The sequence below is a fragment of the Pagrus major genome, chromosome 1 (genome assembly GCF_040436345.1).
Source record: "Pagrus major chromosome 1, Pma_NU_1.0".
Lineage (NCBI taxonomy): Eukaryota > Metazoa > Chordata > Actinopteri > Spariformes > Sparidae > Pagrus > Pagrus major.
Window position 1 is genome coordinate 21,775,871 of NC_133215.1, and position 15,695 is coordinate 21,791,565.

General features: G+C 39.3%; 1 protein-coding gene across 2 annotated transcripts in view; it reads left to right on the forward strand.

Moving 5' to 3' along the window:
- Positions 1-15,695, forward strand: part of LOC140996577 (alpha-1,6-mannosylglycoprotein 6-beta-N-acetylglucosaminyltransferase B-like) — a 129,180-nt gene that overhangs the window by 97,738 nt on the left and 15,747 nt on the right. For both annotated transcript variants that reach the window (XM_073467016.1, XM_073467023.1), the window contains one exon: positions 8,273-8,404. In XM_073467016.1, the coding sequence (XP_073323117.1) occupies positions 8,273-8,404 (132 nt within the window). The remainder of the gene's footprint in view (positions 1-8,272; positions 8,405-15,695) is intronic.

A 15,695-nucleotide genomic window follows, 5' to 3' on the forward strand; every position in this document is an offset into this window, starting at 1 on the left:
TTTGCCAGTTTTTGTTCCGTCAACAGTGAACGTTGCCCTGTTAAAATGGTTCTATGAACACTGACTATTTTACTCTTAGGTGGTGGTGGTGGTGCGCCATCAACTAATGCATTTATATTGCAGGTTTCCTATATGATCAGTAGTTTAACAGGCTGTATAGACTCTGAATACCCTTTACAGTAAATACACTTTAGTGATGAAACATTAAGTGGTATGTTGCTCTCCAGTCTCTCCTTGTATTCTCTGCATCATTGTGTGTGTGTGTGTGTGTGTGTGTGTGTGTGTGTGTGTGTGTGTGTGTGTGTGTGTGTGTGTGTGTGTGTGTGTGTGTGTGTGTGTGTGTGTGTGTGTGTGTGTGTGTGTGTGTGTGTGTGTGTGCGTGTGCGTGAGAGAGAGTTCATTCTGAGGGCTCGTTGACTGCATGCCAGCCAGGAGACAAGAGAACCTTGGGTAATTGGACTCCTATGTGGCCCTACATGGCACTGGAATTGTGTCTGGGATGGCTGCCATCCCAAGTGTGTGTGTGTGTGTGTGTGTGCGTGTGTGTGTGTGTGTGTGTGTGCATTTGTACTATAGCTACTTTGAATATCTGAACATGTTTTTTTTCTACTTATCAGCATACAGGCATTCACATTAATATTTTCTTAGGTGTAACTTTTTTTCTTACTTTTTTATTTGTTTTTTTATCCTAATATGCAACTTTAATTTTTGATGAGGCATTTTGAAAATAGACATGTGCAAACTAGTTGATGCCACAATTTCAAATTAAACCTTCACAATTCCTTTAAATTGGTGCCAGCATCTGCGTATGTGGGTAACACAAGCAGCGAACAGTGCCAGTAATTCAGATGTGCCTCCATCAAATAGTGCCAAACTGCAACTCTACTTTTGACTTCACACTTCAATGTTAACTATCTTTTTGCTTGTTGAGGAATAAATATTAAACTACAGCTTTGAAAATGTTTTTCACTTAGTTATAGTTACTTAATCATAATTATATGTTTTACAAAATTTAGACAAAGTTAGCAACAGATTAAATTTAATTAATAAAAATACAGAATCAGAACATTTGTCTGTAACAAGCCTGTCGTCGGTTTCTAACACGGGGGCACTGAAGTACAGCCGGCTTAGTTGAATGCCATTGAATGCCTATACAAGATGTGTGTAGAGTATTTATACTGTACAAACCTAGATCAAGCAGTGAATTTAATGGACAGCTGGTTCAGTCGACTTTGTAAAAAATATACCATCCAGAGGTCAGGTATTCAAGGTACTTCCATCAGCAAAATTGTCCTTCAGTGTTATTTAACAAAAGAGTGAGAAAATTAGACTATTTAACGAATAAACAAATCTTTTTCACTCTTGGCCAATGTGGTTTGGTTGAAAAGCTGCCAAAAGAGAAGGATTAGAGGGGAAGAATGGGAGAAACGGGCTGCTGACGAAAAACGAAGAGCTGAGGAGCTGCTTGTATTCTGCCGTGCTGCTGTTTTCTCAGCTGTTGGTACATTACAGTCTGTGTTTTTCTTTCTATATTGTCTTACTTTCTCTCCGTCATTCTTTTTGTCTTTCTTTTTTCTTTTGCATCCCAATTAGCATTACTGCAAAACCCCTTTCTCGCTGTTTCTCTGTTATGACGGATACACAGGGAGACTGATAGACATCTGCAGGCAAACAAAAGGACTGACTGAGTTCCAGCACTGCTTGATGGAAATGGATTGTACATATTGTGTTATTGCTTCCTCAATGAATAACCAGAGATGGTATAGTGGTCATCATAAATTACAGATTTTTCTGCTTTTGATGGAATGCTGAGAGTGTGCTCGACTGGGTGTGTTATACAAAGCATTGATAAAGGTATATGAATATAGTATAGTAAGATAAATGTATGCAGCCTTTTAATGGATTATTTTTCAGCCCTGAGGCAACTACAAACTGACAGTATAAGTAACATCGTCAATAGTGCCCAATTGTCAATGGATTGACATTCAAGAGTATTTAATTAAGAAAGAATATGATGGGGATATTTATTACAACTGAGTTGGTGTACTGTATGTACTTTGGGAAATTAAATAGGCTGTCAGCTAAAAACAGTTGTTTGAGCTCATTCTGTTAAAATGACGTTACCATCCTTTTTGTGCCAATCAGTGTAATTGCTTTTGTTTCAGTTATTCCATTCTGCAAAATGTAAAATGTTTCAAACAAATTGCAAGACTGCAGTTAACACATTCTTATTAAATTAGAAAAGCTCAGTCTCATAATTTTATATTATACTTTAACATTGCACATGAAATAAAAACACATCTCATCGAAAGCCTTCCTCCATTAAAAAGCCAAGCATGTCCCACATTTTATAATTCTGTTATAGGAAACTATAGTGTGTGACTGAGGCTGTAATGAGCAACCTTCTAGGCCAAAGTCAGGAGGTTTACACAAAGGGGAAAGAGTAAAGAGAACTGTGAGTCTGGAAACCTGAGGCTTCACTGGGAGGGCTAATACACAGTTTGTTCAACAAACATTACCCAAACACTCCCATACCTCCAAATGATTTGTCTTCCACCTTGTCCTTCACTAAAAAATAAATATGAATACAGCATACCATCTTAGCAAGCAAGCCCTAATGCTGAAGCCTCCTAAGCACCTGTTTAAGTGTCCTGTTTGAAGCTTTATAAGAGAAGAGTTCATTAACAATCCAAATGCATTGAGAGGCAGCTGGTGACGGTGTAGCACCCCACAGTCTTCAGTGAAGGAGTCTGGTTTAAGGACCGAAAGCACATTCATCAAACTTTGTAGCAAATCTAAATAATGCTGTAGCAGGCTTGCTCATCTCCGAAATGTGATTGGCTCTCATTGAGTGGGCTCTTTGAATAGGCCTCTTTAACTATGAGAGCTCTCCATTATCTATAAGGATGGAGGCAGACATTGTATCGCTAATGGAAACGAGACTAATGAGGGGCACCACACTCCAAGCGGAGTGCACACTTGAAATCCCATCATACTATTTCATAATGTATTACAGGGTTTCAGACCGCATGGTGGCTAGCTTCTAAAATGCTTGGATACAGGCAACACTACAACTGTGATTAAAGGAGAACATCACCCATTATGGGTTGAGATTCAAGAGACTTTGGCTTGTAAAACTTTTTGTAAACACACTTAAAGGATAGCTTCACAATGTTTCAAGTCTTTCTTAATACAATACTCCCATTCATGTTCAGTGAAACAGTTATTGGTCACTGTAATTGTTCCTGTTCATACTGGCTGTGATAATGTCCCTCTCTAAAGCCATTCTAAAGCCGTAAGACATGGGGGGAAAAGACACAGTCCTTGTTCCGTATAAAAAATATATATTCTTAAGTTCAGCTGAAGCTAATATGAGTCCTCAGAAGATTGAGTCGGTCCCTGTTTTTGGTTCGCCAGACGATATTACTTCATTCTGTTGGAAACCATTCTGATGAGAGATTTCAACCTAGCCGTTTACATGGACGCTAAATAAATTGATCCAATGTGCGTTACATGGCCAGAAGCATTTACTCAGAATATACCTTTTTTGACGCTGTGAAGAGGTTAGACTTATACTTTACTTTAAGAGGTTGTGAGGCGTCTAATCTTCCAGACATATAACAGAATACTATTTAACTTGGCTGCACAGAATGAGGACTGTGGATCTCTTACACTGTAATTGCTTTCGGACAGTGTACTTGAGCTGTAGTTGTACACTGTACACGAAATTCATAGTTTGGTATGTACATTGCTTTCAGAGTGACTGTCTAGTATGTTTTCACTAAAGCTGGGAAAACAAAAGAATATCATTTTAAATGTATACATTTAACAGTAGCTCATTGTCCAGAATTCTTACTGTAAAGCCCAGTTCAGACCAAAGATTCACGACGCAATGAAACCGTTTTAGAACATCGCATAGAAAAGTTGCAGCAGTGTGAACTGGCCCTTTGCAGCTCGACTTAGGCCGGCTGACGGTGTTGCCTGTGACTTAGCTTGTCGTCGGTGGATGGTTTTAGAACATAATAATGCATGTAATCAATGTAATCAGCGGCTGCTGCTTAATTAACAACTTCACTGCTTTTCCTTCTCCGCCTGCATTCACAGCCACTCTGCAGCGCTCGCTCTCGCTCATCCAAGCAAACCTCTCTCCACAGCACTTTCTCTTTCTCTCCCACACACTTGCTTCGTGATGCATACGCCCTTTTTTTCATCATTTCATCATCACTGCAAATGCGGTTGCAAGGAACTCACTATCACTGTGCTAATTCATATTTTAAGGTGCTACAAATTATATCCAGTCATAAAAAAGCCAGTTTAACGCAAAAGTTCAGAGTCGTTGTATTTGAGATGATACACTGTCTTGTCTAGTCACATTGGTGTGAAATGGCAGGTTTTCAGAACGTTGCAGAACATACTCGTCTTGTCGTGAAATCTTTGGTCTGAACTTGGCTAACAGTTAAGGCATTCAAACACTATCATATTGTCAAAAATAAAACAGGCCTCAATGCAGAAGACATTCTAATGAAATTGAAATTGAAATAAAATTGTACAGTTTTAGATTTCTTTTGTCATGTTGTACTAGCACCGCAATAATTTTTGTTGTGCCTCAGGTTTTTTTTCTGTCGAAATTTCAACAGTTGGTTGGTGCATTTAATAATATAGTAATATACCGGGAAGTTGTGTTGAATATACAGTATGTATATGTCCACCCATTGGCTCTCAACTACATCTCATTCTTCAGCAAGAAAAAAAGATGCTGTTCAAACTCAAGTTCAAGTTTTTCTGCCACATTGCCACTACAGTGTAGTTACCATAATCATTCATCATCCACACTCGTGTAGACACCACATTCTACAGTAAACAGTAGTTCCACATTTGCCCACTGTACATCAATCTCTGTTATCTGTGTGTTTTCACTGCTGTCTGTTGGTGGTTGGCAGCTGCCAGCAGAGCTCCTGTAAGTGCTGCCTCACAGACACTATCAAATGACCCTTTGGATAAGCAGCGCAGCCAAAAAGACTCCAATGTAAAACTAGCATAGCGAGATGAAATTCACTGGAGGTACGAATTGCATTACCGTCTCCATTAGCCTTTGGCCTCATCTGTCACGGAAATAAGAGCTAAGTAAGAGCTAGCAGACCACTCACAGGTCAGATATCCAATAGCTGGTCTGTCAGCACGGTAACAGAGAGCCTCTCAGTGAATCAATGAGTTGAAACTGAGTCAAACAAGAATGTGGAACTAGATACAGTAAACCACATAATTAGGAATCATATCTCTTTTCTCCTTTGGCTTCTTGTAATCAAAGTACTATCAAAGACTTTTGGGAAGTGGTCGGAGTGTATGTATCAACAGACAGACAGGCAGACATTTGGATTTCACAACACGTACGCACATAAGCACTTGTACAGTTAAGCACCTGACACACACAGAACCTCGATATATCAGTTTATCTCTTTCTGGTTTCTCTCTCCCTCCATCCATTGACCATCTGTTGTTGTTGTTGATGTTTCTGCTGTGAGGTACAGCCGCCAGGTCATTACACATTCAGCTCTTTTCATCCTGTTTGTTTGAATCATGTTTTGCCAAAGGTCTCCACAGCAGCCCTTTGCTTGACTTTGATTGAATTCAGCATTACCCATACGATGCTATTTGATCACCAAATGCACTTTTTATTCAACTCTCAAACCACAATTTTAGTTTTAATAGTTTTTTTTTTCTCTTTGCTTTGCTCCAGGGAATTAGATTTTTAACTTTGATATGAGAAGGTATTTCCCAAAGCAAGTGGAGATGTAAACAGTGATGGGCTTTTGTTTATCGCAACTTGTTAGGTTACTTTGTCATCCAAAGTGTTTGAAGGACATGCTTTGTCTTTACCATTTTGGCACACAGAGCAACTCAACTGTGACTACTTTTAGTTTTTTTTTTTTCAAATTCCTTTTCATGCGGTGCTCCAGTTTTGGCCTCATACTGCCATCTATACAGTCTCTTTTCTCACTTGTGTTACTGAGTGGCTCAGCAGGCAGGTTTGAGTATAACCCCTCTAGGGATAGGGGCTTTGATTTCTTCAAGGGGCATGCATTTAAAAACAAGTATACTTCTGGTGTTTTAAAGTGCCACGATTCTTTAAAAAAAATGTTTTGTTCACAGGTCTCACTGCTGTGGTGTCTGCACTCCTCAGCTGTCAATCAAACAGAATTTTCTGCTGATGAAGTTTAGTCTCTGCAGCGCTCTGTCTATTCAGCTGTCACTGCTCATGCTAACCACACAGTTTTTCTGCTGATGGAAATGTGTAATTCAGCACTCCTTGTTTTTCCAGATGATTCCAGCTGATATCAAGTAACATTTTTAGACATCAGAGCTCTTAAATTTTTTAACAGGCACCTCTCAGTTCTTGCTGGCAAAATTGTTTAACTGGAAACTACTGTATAACGACACTAAGAGCTACCCAGCTCTGTGAGGCACAGCAACGTCTGTATGTAAACATGCTCACAATGACAATGCTGATATTTAGCAAGTATAATGTTTACCATTTTAGCTTAGCATGTTAGCCGGCTAACGTTTGATAATTAGCACTGAACACAGTTATATGTCTGAGGCTGAATGCTGACAAAAAGTAATAGACAAATTAAAATTTCGCCCACATGTTGATGGGATCTCTGAAGTGATTACACTTAATCCTGAAGAAAACATGAATTTCAGAATCAAATTTCATGACCATCCATCCAACAGTTATTATTTCTATGAAACAAAAAAAAGGGAAGTTGAACTTTTACTTTGCTTTGTGATCAATAAGCCATAACCAAAAAATACCAGGGCACACTGCTCTGCAAAAATTAAAAAGCCTCCAATTAATGTGCTTAGCGGCTCAGTGTTTCAACTCACAGTCTTGATGAAGAGTATGAGTCACAAAGCATCACAAACCAAAGTAGAAGTCTAACCTTTCTCTATTCTTGGTTTCATGAAGTGTCCTTGGATCCAAAAAGCACTTGTTACCTGCATTTGTGAAGTAGCTCTCCATAGCCATTCTACTGGCATTTTCTCTTTTCATAGTTGTTCTTTCTATCTGGACCAAAATGGTAGAATGACCGACACACAGCTATTGCATCAAACTTCGAGCTAGCTAAGCTAATTAACCTTAATAACATCTGGTCAGGTGTGCAGATGCCAGAGAGCTATAGAAGTTAGCTGGGGAGTTGAGTGAAATGTAATTTAATGATGACATACTAAATGCTGCATAATGTAAAAGCAAAAAAATAAATAACAATGTTATTTGTTAAAAACTTGTATGTTGAAGTAAACATGTATGTAACGCTGTGATCCTACCCTCTCACTGAAGTTACATAGTGCAGAAACAAGTGATAGTTGGGCAGAGTGGCTGAGACAGAGGCACCATTCACCCTATTACAAGACATTGTACCATCAACATGATTTGTTATTTTAAGGTTAAAAAAGTTACATAATGTTGCTTTAATGGTTAACATAGGAGAAATTACATTGGTGAGCCCTTTAAGAATGTTTTACACAGCAGTACAAGAGTAAGAAACAGACCATATTTTTCAAAGCAGCAAAGGGTAATAGAGCAACAGAGAGAAAGAAGAATGTAACAGATTACTGCACAGCAGCAATTATTACTAACAGTGTGGACTGCAGGTCCCACTCTGGCTGGTTTTGCTGCAGTATGTGGCTGATCTGAACACGCCTCTCTAATATTAGATCTCTGGATGACAGATGACCAGAGGTGGAGCATAGACAGGTAGAAGTTGACTCGTGTCCTCATGGGTTATTTTGAATCAGGGACACTTGAAAACGCCTGAACTATTCTAGTATGATGTGAACACACAGTAGAAAAAACGTATCACCTCAACTCAGAGGCATTAATAGAAGACTAATACACATTTTCAGAATATTGGAAAAATAAATATCTTTCTACTGGTAGATTTATACTCCACAATACCCCAGAAAAGCTTTTCAAACCTTGTGATAGATTAAAAAAAAAACATTTCACATGTCAATGAGTGCATTTGACTCCTTGCCAGGACTACTGTACTGTATATACACCCTCTCTTTACTGTTCCTTTTTTGTCACAAAACCGGACTGTTTTTTCCAAGTTAATACTACACGCTTGGATGCTCTCGTGGCTCAGCAGGCTGAAGTGCAGTCAGTGGGCTCACGGGGAAGAGAGAAGATTCACACTAAAAGATACTGTCTGTCATGTTCCTCTGCTTGTTTAAACTCTGTTTTATTTGTGTTTGTGTGTGTGTGTTGCAGGTTCCTCGGTGTGCCCCCAGGCAGAGGCAGTTGCCCACTGACCGGCCCGCTGCCCTTTGACCTCATCTACACCGACTACCACGGCCTGCAACAGATGAAGCAGCACATGGGGCTCTCACTCAAGAAACACAAGTTAGTGGTCGATGTGCATTGTGTTTGTGTGTGTGTGTCAGCAATTTCCCAGGCAAGCATGTAGGTTTATTGGCTGTGTTTATGGATTAATTATTGCTGGTAATAAGATGTGCATATCTCTGTCCAGATGTCTTACTGTAACTCATTCAGCTTGTTAAATTCACACACCCTATCTGACAGACATATAAACGTACGCTGTCTCCCTCGAACCTATTCATCTCCATCTAGTTAAAGACATCAAAATACACAATATGTCATGTTGTAATATAATGGAACAACATCACAATACACTATACACACAGAAACTGGCACTGCACCACCTGTCATACACCATCACGCTGCAAAGCAAGAGTAAGATAATGTCACATGTAGTACAGGATTAGAGGCATTAGCGGCACAGATATTGACAGTTCAGCATGAATGCACATTGGCACACATGTACCAATCAACCCACCCCCACACACACATAAACATCAGTTCTTACTGCTGTTGTTTTATTGCACTCAGAGGCTCTCTGTCAACAGGAGGGTGGTGATTAAACACGGAAAGACGAAGAGACAGGAAGACAGCAGGGAAAAAGCAGAAGACATCTGCCTCATGAGGAAGAAGAAAGATTAGTAAGACGTTAAAAAGAAACAGGCAGAGAGAGAGGTTTTTTGTGCCGTTACAAAAATGTGCTTAATGGCTTTTGGCACTGCTACAAAGATGGAACAACTTGGAAAGTAGGCCATGACAGCCATGAGACCAAGGCAACAAAACAGTAAAGTAATACACAAAACAAGAAGTGCCACAGTGCATTTGGGGGGAAAAAACAGCTGCAAAACCCTGCAGAGCAGAGAAATACAAGCCCATATTATCTTCAGAGGTCTTCAGTGTTGTTGCCTCAGAAATACATAAAATTGAGAGTCCAGCTTGAGTCTCATTCTGTCCAGCCCCTTAAAAACAGCTTGCAGCCACCTCATCCCCCCTGTCCCACTCTCATATTTCCTGATCCAATAAATTGGTGTCTTTGTCTACACCCCTGTATGTAATGGCAGCCATTGGCATTTTGTTTTTCTTGTATTTGTTTCCATTGTAAAGAGGCAGCAATGAGAGATAAAAGAGGAAAGAGCATATATGAGTAGGAAGTGAAACAGAGAGAGGAAAGAGAGATAAAACTGTGAAAGTGTGTGGAAAGATGGCAACAAAGGAGACAAGAGAGAACAGAAAATGAGAGGTACCACAACAACAGAGGAGTGGAAGGTGTCTGGAGTCAACCTGACACCACATATAAAGGGCTGCTCCATGTATTTTTAAAATCCAATTATGAGAGAAAGAGAAATGCATTACAGGTTGGCTGGGGAGCTATTTTCCCTGCACACAACCTGTTTTGCTGTCTCTCTTTTGCTCACGCACACACACACGCACACACAAAATCCCACATTTCCAAACCCAGACAAGACGCCACTCAGCCAGCAGTCTTCACCTAATTGCTTGCTGAGGTCAGCAGTTCTTTGCTTCGTCATTACCGCACCGGGTCTTGATTTCTGCTTTCCCTAACAGAATGTGACTTTTAGTGTTTGTAAGAGACGGTCTTTTGTTCGCTCGGGACGAAGGAATTATCTGAATGTTACAGCGATACAGATGGAACGAAGAACATCTATCCTCATTGTCACAAGAGGACGCGTCTCAGTTATTTCGAGTATATGAAGAATACCCTGGATATTCAGTTTTCTGTGGAATTAAGAGCTGAAGTGCATATTTGTTAACACACTGCAAGCTTTAGAAATGTACAGTAAATGTACATACACAGTGTATGTTAAGTATAAAACATCAATGTTTTGTATTTATCTATTGTAAAACTGCATTTCTCTTTCTATGTCCCCTCTCAAGTATTTCCCCATCAGGCAACAACTTCATCCATTTATCTTAACCCAACAGTTCCACTCTCCCCCAGAGGTTTAGGGCAGGTCAATGACATACCTACAGTATGCACCTCTCTCTCTCTCTCTCTTTAGCCTCGTCAGGCCAGTCTAGTTGAGCCTTGTGTGCTGAAAGGCATCATTAATCAAGTGCTCTGAGCTTTGGGGCCCTTCAGCTCCCTTTAATTACTTTTGTTTTATGTTCCCACCGACATCCACATTCATTTATTATGCCTGGACAATACCGTGCTGTCCTGTAGGATGTGTTGCTGTGTTTGCATGTGTGTGTGTGTGTGTGTGTGTGTGTGTGTGTGCATATGTGCTGTTGTAAAAGATGCTGAGAGCCAATAGGAGATGGTCTTAAATCACACCCACTCATCTGATAATAGGACTGGCATATTGATTTCCTCTGCATGCTGAATTTACTGTTCTGATAGAGGTGGATCGGGAGAGATATCCAGGGAAAAGAAAACACAAACAAAAAGAAACTCCTTAGTAAGACACAAGACAAGGTACAGAAGCTTTGCTTCCTGACTGACTCTTTAGGGACACATCACTAACACTTTAGGTTTATTTAAGTCGACAAGAGAGCAAGTTTAACAGAGGTATCAGTCGCTGTTTGTTTTTCATTATGGTAGAGTTTTCATCTTGCGCCAACTTCTTCACAACACAGTTATTGATGTATTAGGGATCCTGTTTGCTGCCACATGCAACAATAACTGACTGTTGCTTTGATCAATTTAAGAATCCAAATGTTTCTTCCAAATAAAAAAAAAACTATCTGCTTTTAGGAGCACAGCCTTTAGGCACCATGACAACATTTCAACAGCTCCTCCAGCATAATTAAATATCTGTATTCCTCAGTGTATTCTTCGGCTTCTTTCCTGCTCTGTACTCTTGTATCATTCAGGGTTTTTCCCAAACTAACAGTGGCCCTGCTTTCAATTGAAATGAAAACAATTAAGAAACCACCATGGCTTGAGTTCAACAACAAACTGCTCAGGGAGTCTTACCTTGCAAAGTCTAAGGCAGACTACTGGGTATAGCATAGTGAATGGGCCACAGCATCTGCTAAAGTCATGGAGGATAAATTATAGATCTAAGAGGGGGCATTGTACAAATCCCTACACTTTGACTGAAATGAGTCACTACGATATACAGTAGGTACACAGCATAGCGTGAAAAATTTAAAACTCCCTGTAGAAAAAATGCACTGTATTCTTGTTTATTTTTTTCTGCTTCACATGATAGTTTGACCTGCCTTTGAACTACAGTAAAGCCCTTTAATAGAGCACATGGCCTTTATTTTAAGCGAACTCTAATACTTGTGTGTCACACGAGCTGTTAAACACTGAGTTTACCTCCTGTCCTGAAAGGCAACAGCTGTGTTTGAGCTAATTGTCCAAACAGGTGTCACTAAAATGCTGCAGTCAATGATGAGCTACTGTATGGTGATTATTTCTTGTACTGCCAGGACGTCCTTCAGCTAAAACAAAATCCAAACTACCAAATTTTTAATATCTCACTACAAATGTATGTATAAATGTCAAGTGTTCTTGAATTCAGAGCCGTAAATAATAAAATGAAGCACTTTCTCAACACTGTATGTAACAGGATACTATTGTTTGATATATATTTACACTAGAGAGTTTGCCATTTTTGCAGCAGCATTTGGGATGCAAAAGCTCAGACAAAACACATAATAGATCACACAAACCCCATATAAGACAGATAAACAGTATAAGTTAAGCAGGAAACATGGGAAAACCAGAGAAATGTCCACAAAAGGATAGGTCCGACAATCTCCTTTGTCAACTTTGAAGTGCAAATGCAAAGTTTATATAAAAGTGGACAAAGTGCTTATGCATAAAATACGCTGTGAAGACGGCTTATATGGATGATGAGCAAAATTAAGAAGATGAGATAGAAAGTGTCCAAACTCCAATAAGCTTGAATATGAAAACATATACATTCTGTTTACACATAGTCACTTGTTTAGTATCAGTAAACCTTGTTTAATTAACTACATAGTATTAAGTTATTACATGATACTGTATCAAGCTACACATACACCATTAATACATACAGTGGACACATGTATGGTTAAAGAAAGATGCCACTGCATTGATAATATAAAGGGTGTAGCTGACCCCTGCACCTCCTTCAATGCAAGTGTCAGCAAGCATGGTTATAAGAAAGGAGGGTTATCAGAGGCTTAAACTGAAGTATAGTGTTAGCAACAGAGACACCAGCTGTTTCCTAGATCAAATCAAATCTTCATTTGTCACATACATCATTATAAAAGTACAGTGAGTTGTGAAATGATACATTACCAGGGTCTGGATTGAGCAAATGAAATTATTCCAAAACATATTGATATGTGCAGAAAAAATGAGCCGTGTGATAACAGTCATTGTTCTGCTTCCTGATATAGTCAATAATCAGCTCCTTCATCATGCTGGAGATGAAGAAAATCATGAAATCATGCTGTCCAGTCACTTGCTCATTCATTAGTTGTGTGGCTACCAGCTGACTGCCAACATAAAATCACACTCATACCAGTCAACGGTCAAAGTGTGGCTGTTCTGCCAATGCTGTTTCCTGCTGCCACTCCCCCCACCACCCCAACCTCCTCCTTCTGTGCTATGTTTCTAAGTGTTGTTAATTAAAGTAAGATGTAATCTTCATTTATGTTTATTGAAGGGGGATTAGCTCTCACAGCAGAATCCTCTGCTGTTTTTATTCTTTGAGTGCTCCCTCAAAAATCAGCGCCTTTTCCACTAAACAGTCAATTCTTTGATGCAAATGTTTCTGACTGAAAGAGTAGTATTGTTAACAACATGTAAAACAGGTCATTAATGAAATCTCAAGTTGAAGGAGCTGATTACATCTGTGACACACCAGCATGTGTTAACAAAGTTTCAGAGACTTGTTAGAAAGCAGGTTAATTATAAAGTAATGTTGTTTACCCTGTTGTCTGGTGTCGAATCACAAACCAAATATTTGAAAGGTCTGTGGAAGTAATCAAATATAAATAATCATCATTGTGTGTACAAATATTTTACATGTAAAGCATCAAAACAAAAAGCTTAAAATGTATGTTTAAAGTGTCTTTCCAATGAAATCCAGCTTCTTCTTTCTCCCCATCACTGAAGCTGAAACTGGGTGACAACGTACCACCCTGCCACATTCCCCTCACCCCGGAGGACTGTTGAGCCTTGCTGAGCAGCCGTTTAACCCAGATTAGCCCCATACTCTGATCTCCCGATAGATATTCAGCTCAGCTACTACTCCGCTTACCCCCTCTTCTTCCACTACTGTTTTTTTCCCCCTCCCTTCGGGACCTCTTATCTGTGGGCAGAAACATTTTCACCGTTTCAGAGCTGGCGATATGTGATAGCGCAGGTCGGAAGGGGGGGAGGGAGGAAGGAAGGCAGGGCAGGGACAGGTGAAACTAACATTTGTTATTAATAATTCATTGTCAGCTTTCTGTGACCCTTACAAATAAGACACACAGCATTTTCCGCAGTGTCTCGTCCTTAGTGCCTGAAAACAAGACTGCACAGATAAGTGCATGATTTTGAGTCTCTCTTGCAGATAAGCCTGTTCTTATAAGCTCCTTTCTGAGATATGTCACTGCATTCAGTGACTGAAATATCTGAGAAGTGTCAAACAAGATTGTGGTGTTTTTGCTTTTCGCATTAAAGCCCCAAAAAATATATAAACAATCACTCAAGGTCACTGTCTTTTAGTGTGGACGATCCTTGAGCACCAGGTAAATGCTGCTCTAGGAAATCGAATTTTGAACATTGAAGTTTAGAGAGCCGGCAAATTTGATCTTGTTTGTAAGTGGGTGATGGATACACAGAATGATTGCAATACAGAAAAAGCACTGAAACACCTCAAGAAAACATGACACCTCATTGCAGGGTGGCTATAACACATAAATGTCATAATACATTTTTTATAGCTGTCAGCTTAGAAGAATCAAGGTGCAACTCCCTGTTTGCACCAATGTCCAACAAGTATACAGAAATCCATCATTGAAACACACTGGGGAAACCAATTTCTCTGCTGTGAGCAGCTTCAATTGAGCATAAAACAAATGTACAGTCAAAGCTGAAGGCATCTGTAAGCTAATTATTATAGCCATGCTAGCTATGCTACCTTTTTGTAAAGTCTGAGTTGTAAAAATGTCATCTGTGGAGAAGCAGAAAGCACAGATGTCCTAAAAGAGTTTAAAATACTGCAGTAGCTTTTACCATTTTCCTTACTGCTTCTCCTATCTTAAGTTTTAAAGACAGAAAAAATCCTATCTTCCTTTTATAGAAGCCATTCCTAAAGTCCTAACTAGAACTGTATAACTCAATCATCTCTCATCCTGTCATGCCTGTATCTGTGTTTATAATGCACACAGCCTTTATCCTTGACAACAGCTGTGTCACTTCACTTGTCACTCGCTAGCTAGCTTGCTGTACTGGATGAGAAAAGGTGGACGTTCAATTTTGGCTCAGATGAGTCAGAAACAATAATCGTGTCATTGGAGGTGAAAATATAGATACTCGTTGATACATGGTCCTGGAAATGTAAAGCTAACAGGTTAATTACAGCATGAGCTTGTCCAACAATCACGGTACTAAATTAATATGTGTTCCCTATCTTCTTCATTGTCATTGCCATATAGACCTAACAGCAATGGACCCTCTTATTTTTGGAAATTATTTTAAATTTAGGAGGGGTCTATTCCATCCTAACTTTGGATTTCTAATTTAGTTTCATCCGAAACTAAGATAGACTAGACTAAGAAGATATGATTTCAGACTTTGAGATGAATTTCTGTAATGAGGTTCCTGGTTGAAACAAAATTTTCCAAACATCCATTAAGTTTGTTCAGACGATGTAACCACAGTCCAAACACAATGCTAATGTAGTACAAATAATAATAATCACAACATAATAAAACCGTGTTTATCAAACTGATTAGTCATCCACTTAATTTACATATTTATTGCAACCACTTTACAGCCCATTATTGCAGTTCTCGAATAATATTTCATAAAAATATTGGAAGTCACTAACTAAATTGAAAGAACACGCACATGGTTGAGGGAAACTGGTTTCACTCAAGTGAAAAGATAATGCATTAAACATCACTTATGATGTGAAAATATGTACATACCTGTGTACCACTACAAGGCCAGGAAACAGTTTAGTGACTTTTTTAATGAAGAATGTTAGTGGACTATCTCAGTCTTTCTCTTACACACACACGCACGCACGCATGCACACACATGTACAAACACACACAGTTATCATTCAGGAAAGAGTCTCAGAGCAGAAGAAGTGGAATCTGCCACCTATAGCTCTTGTTAATCCCCCTGAGCTCACAG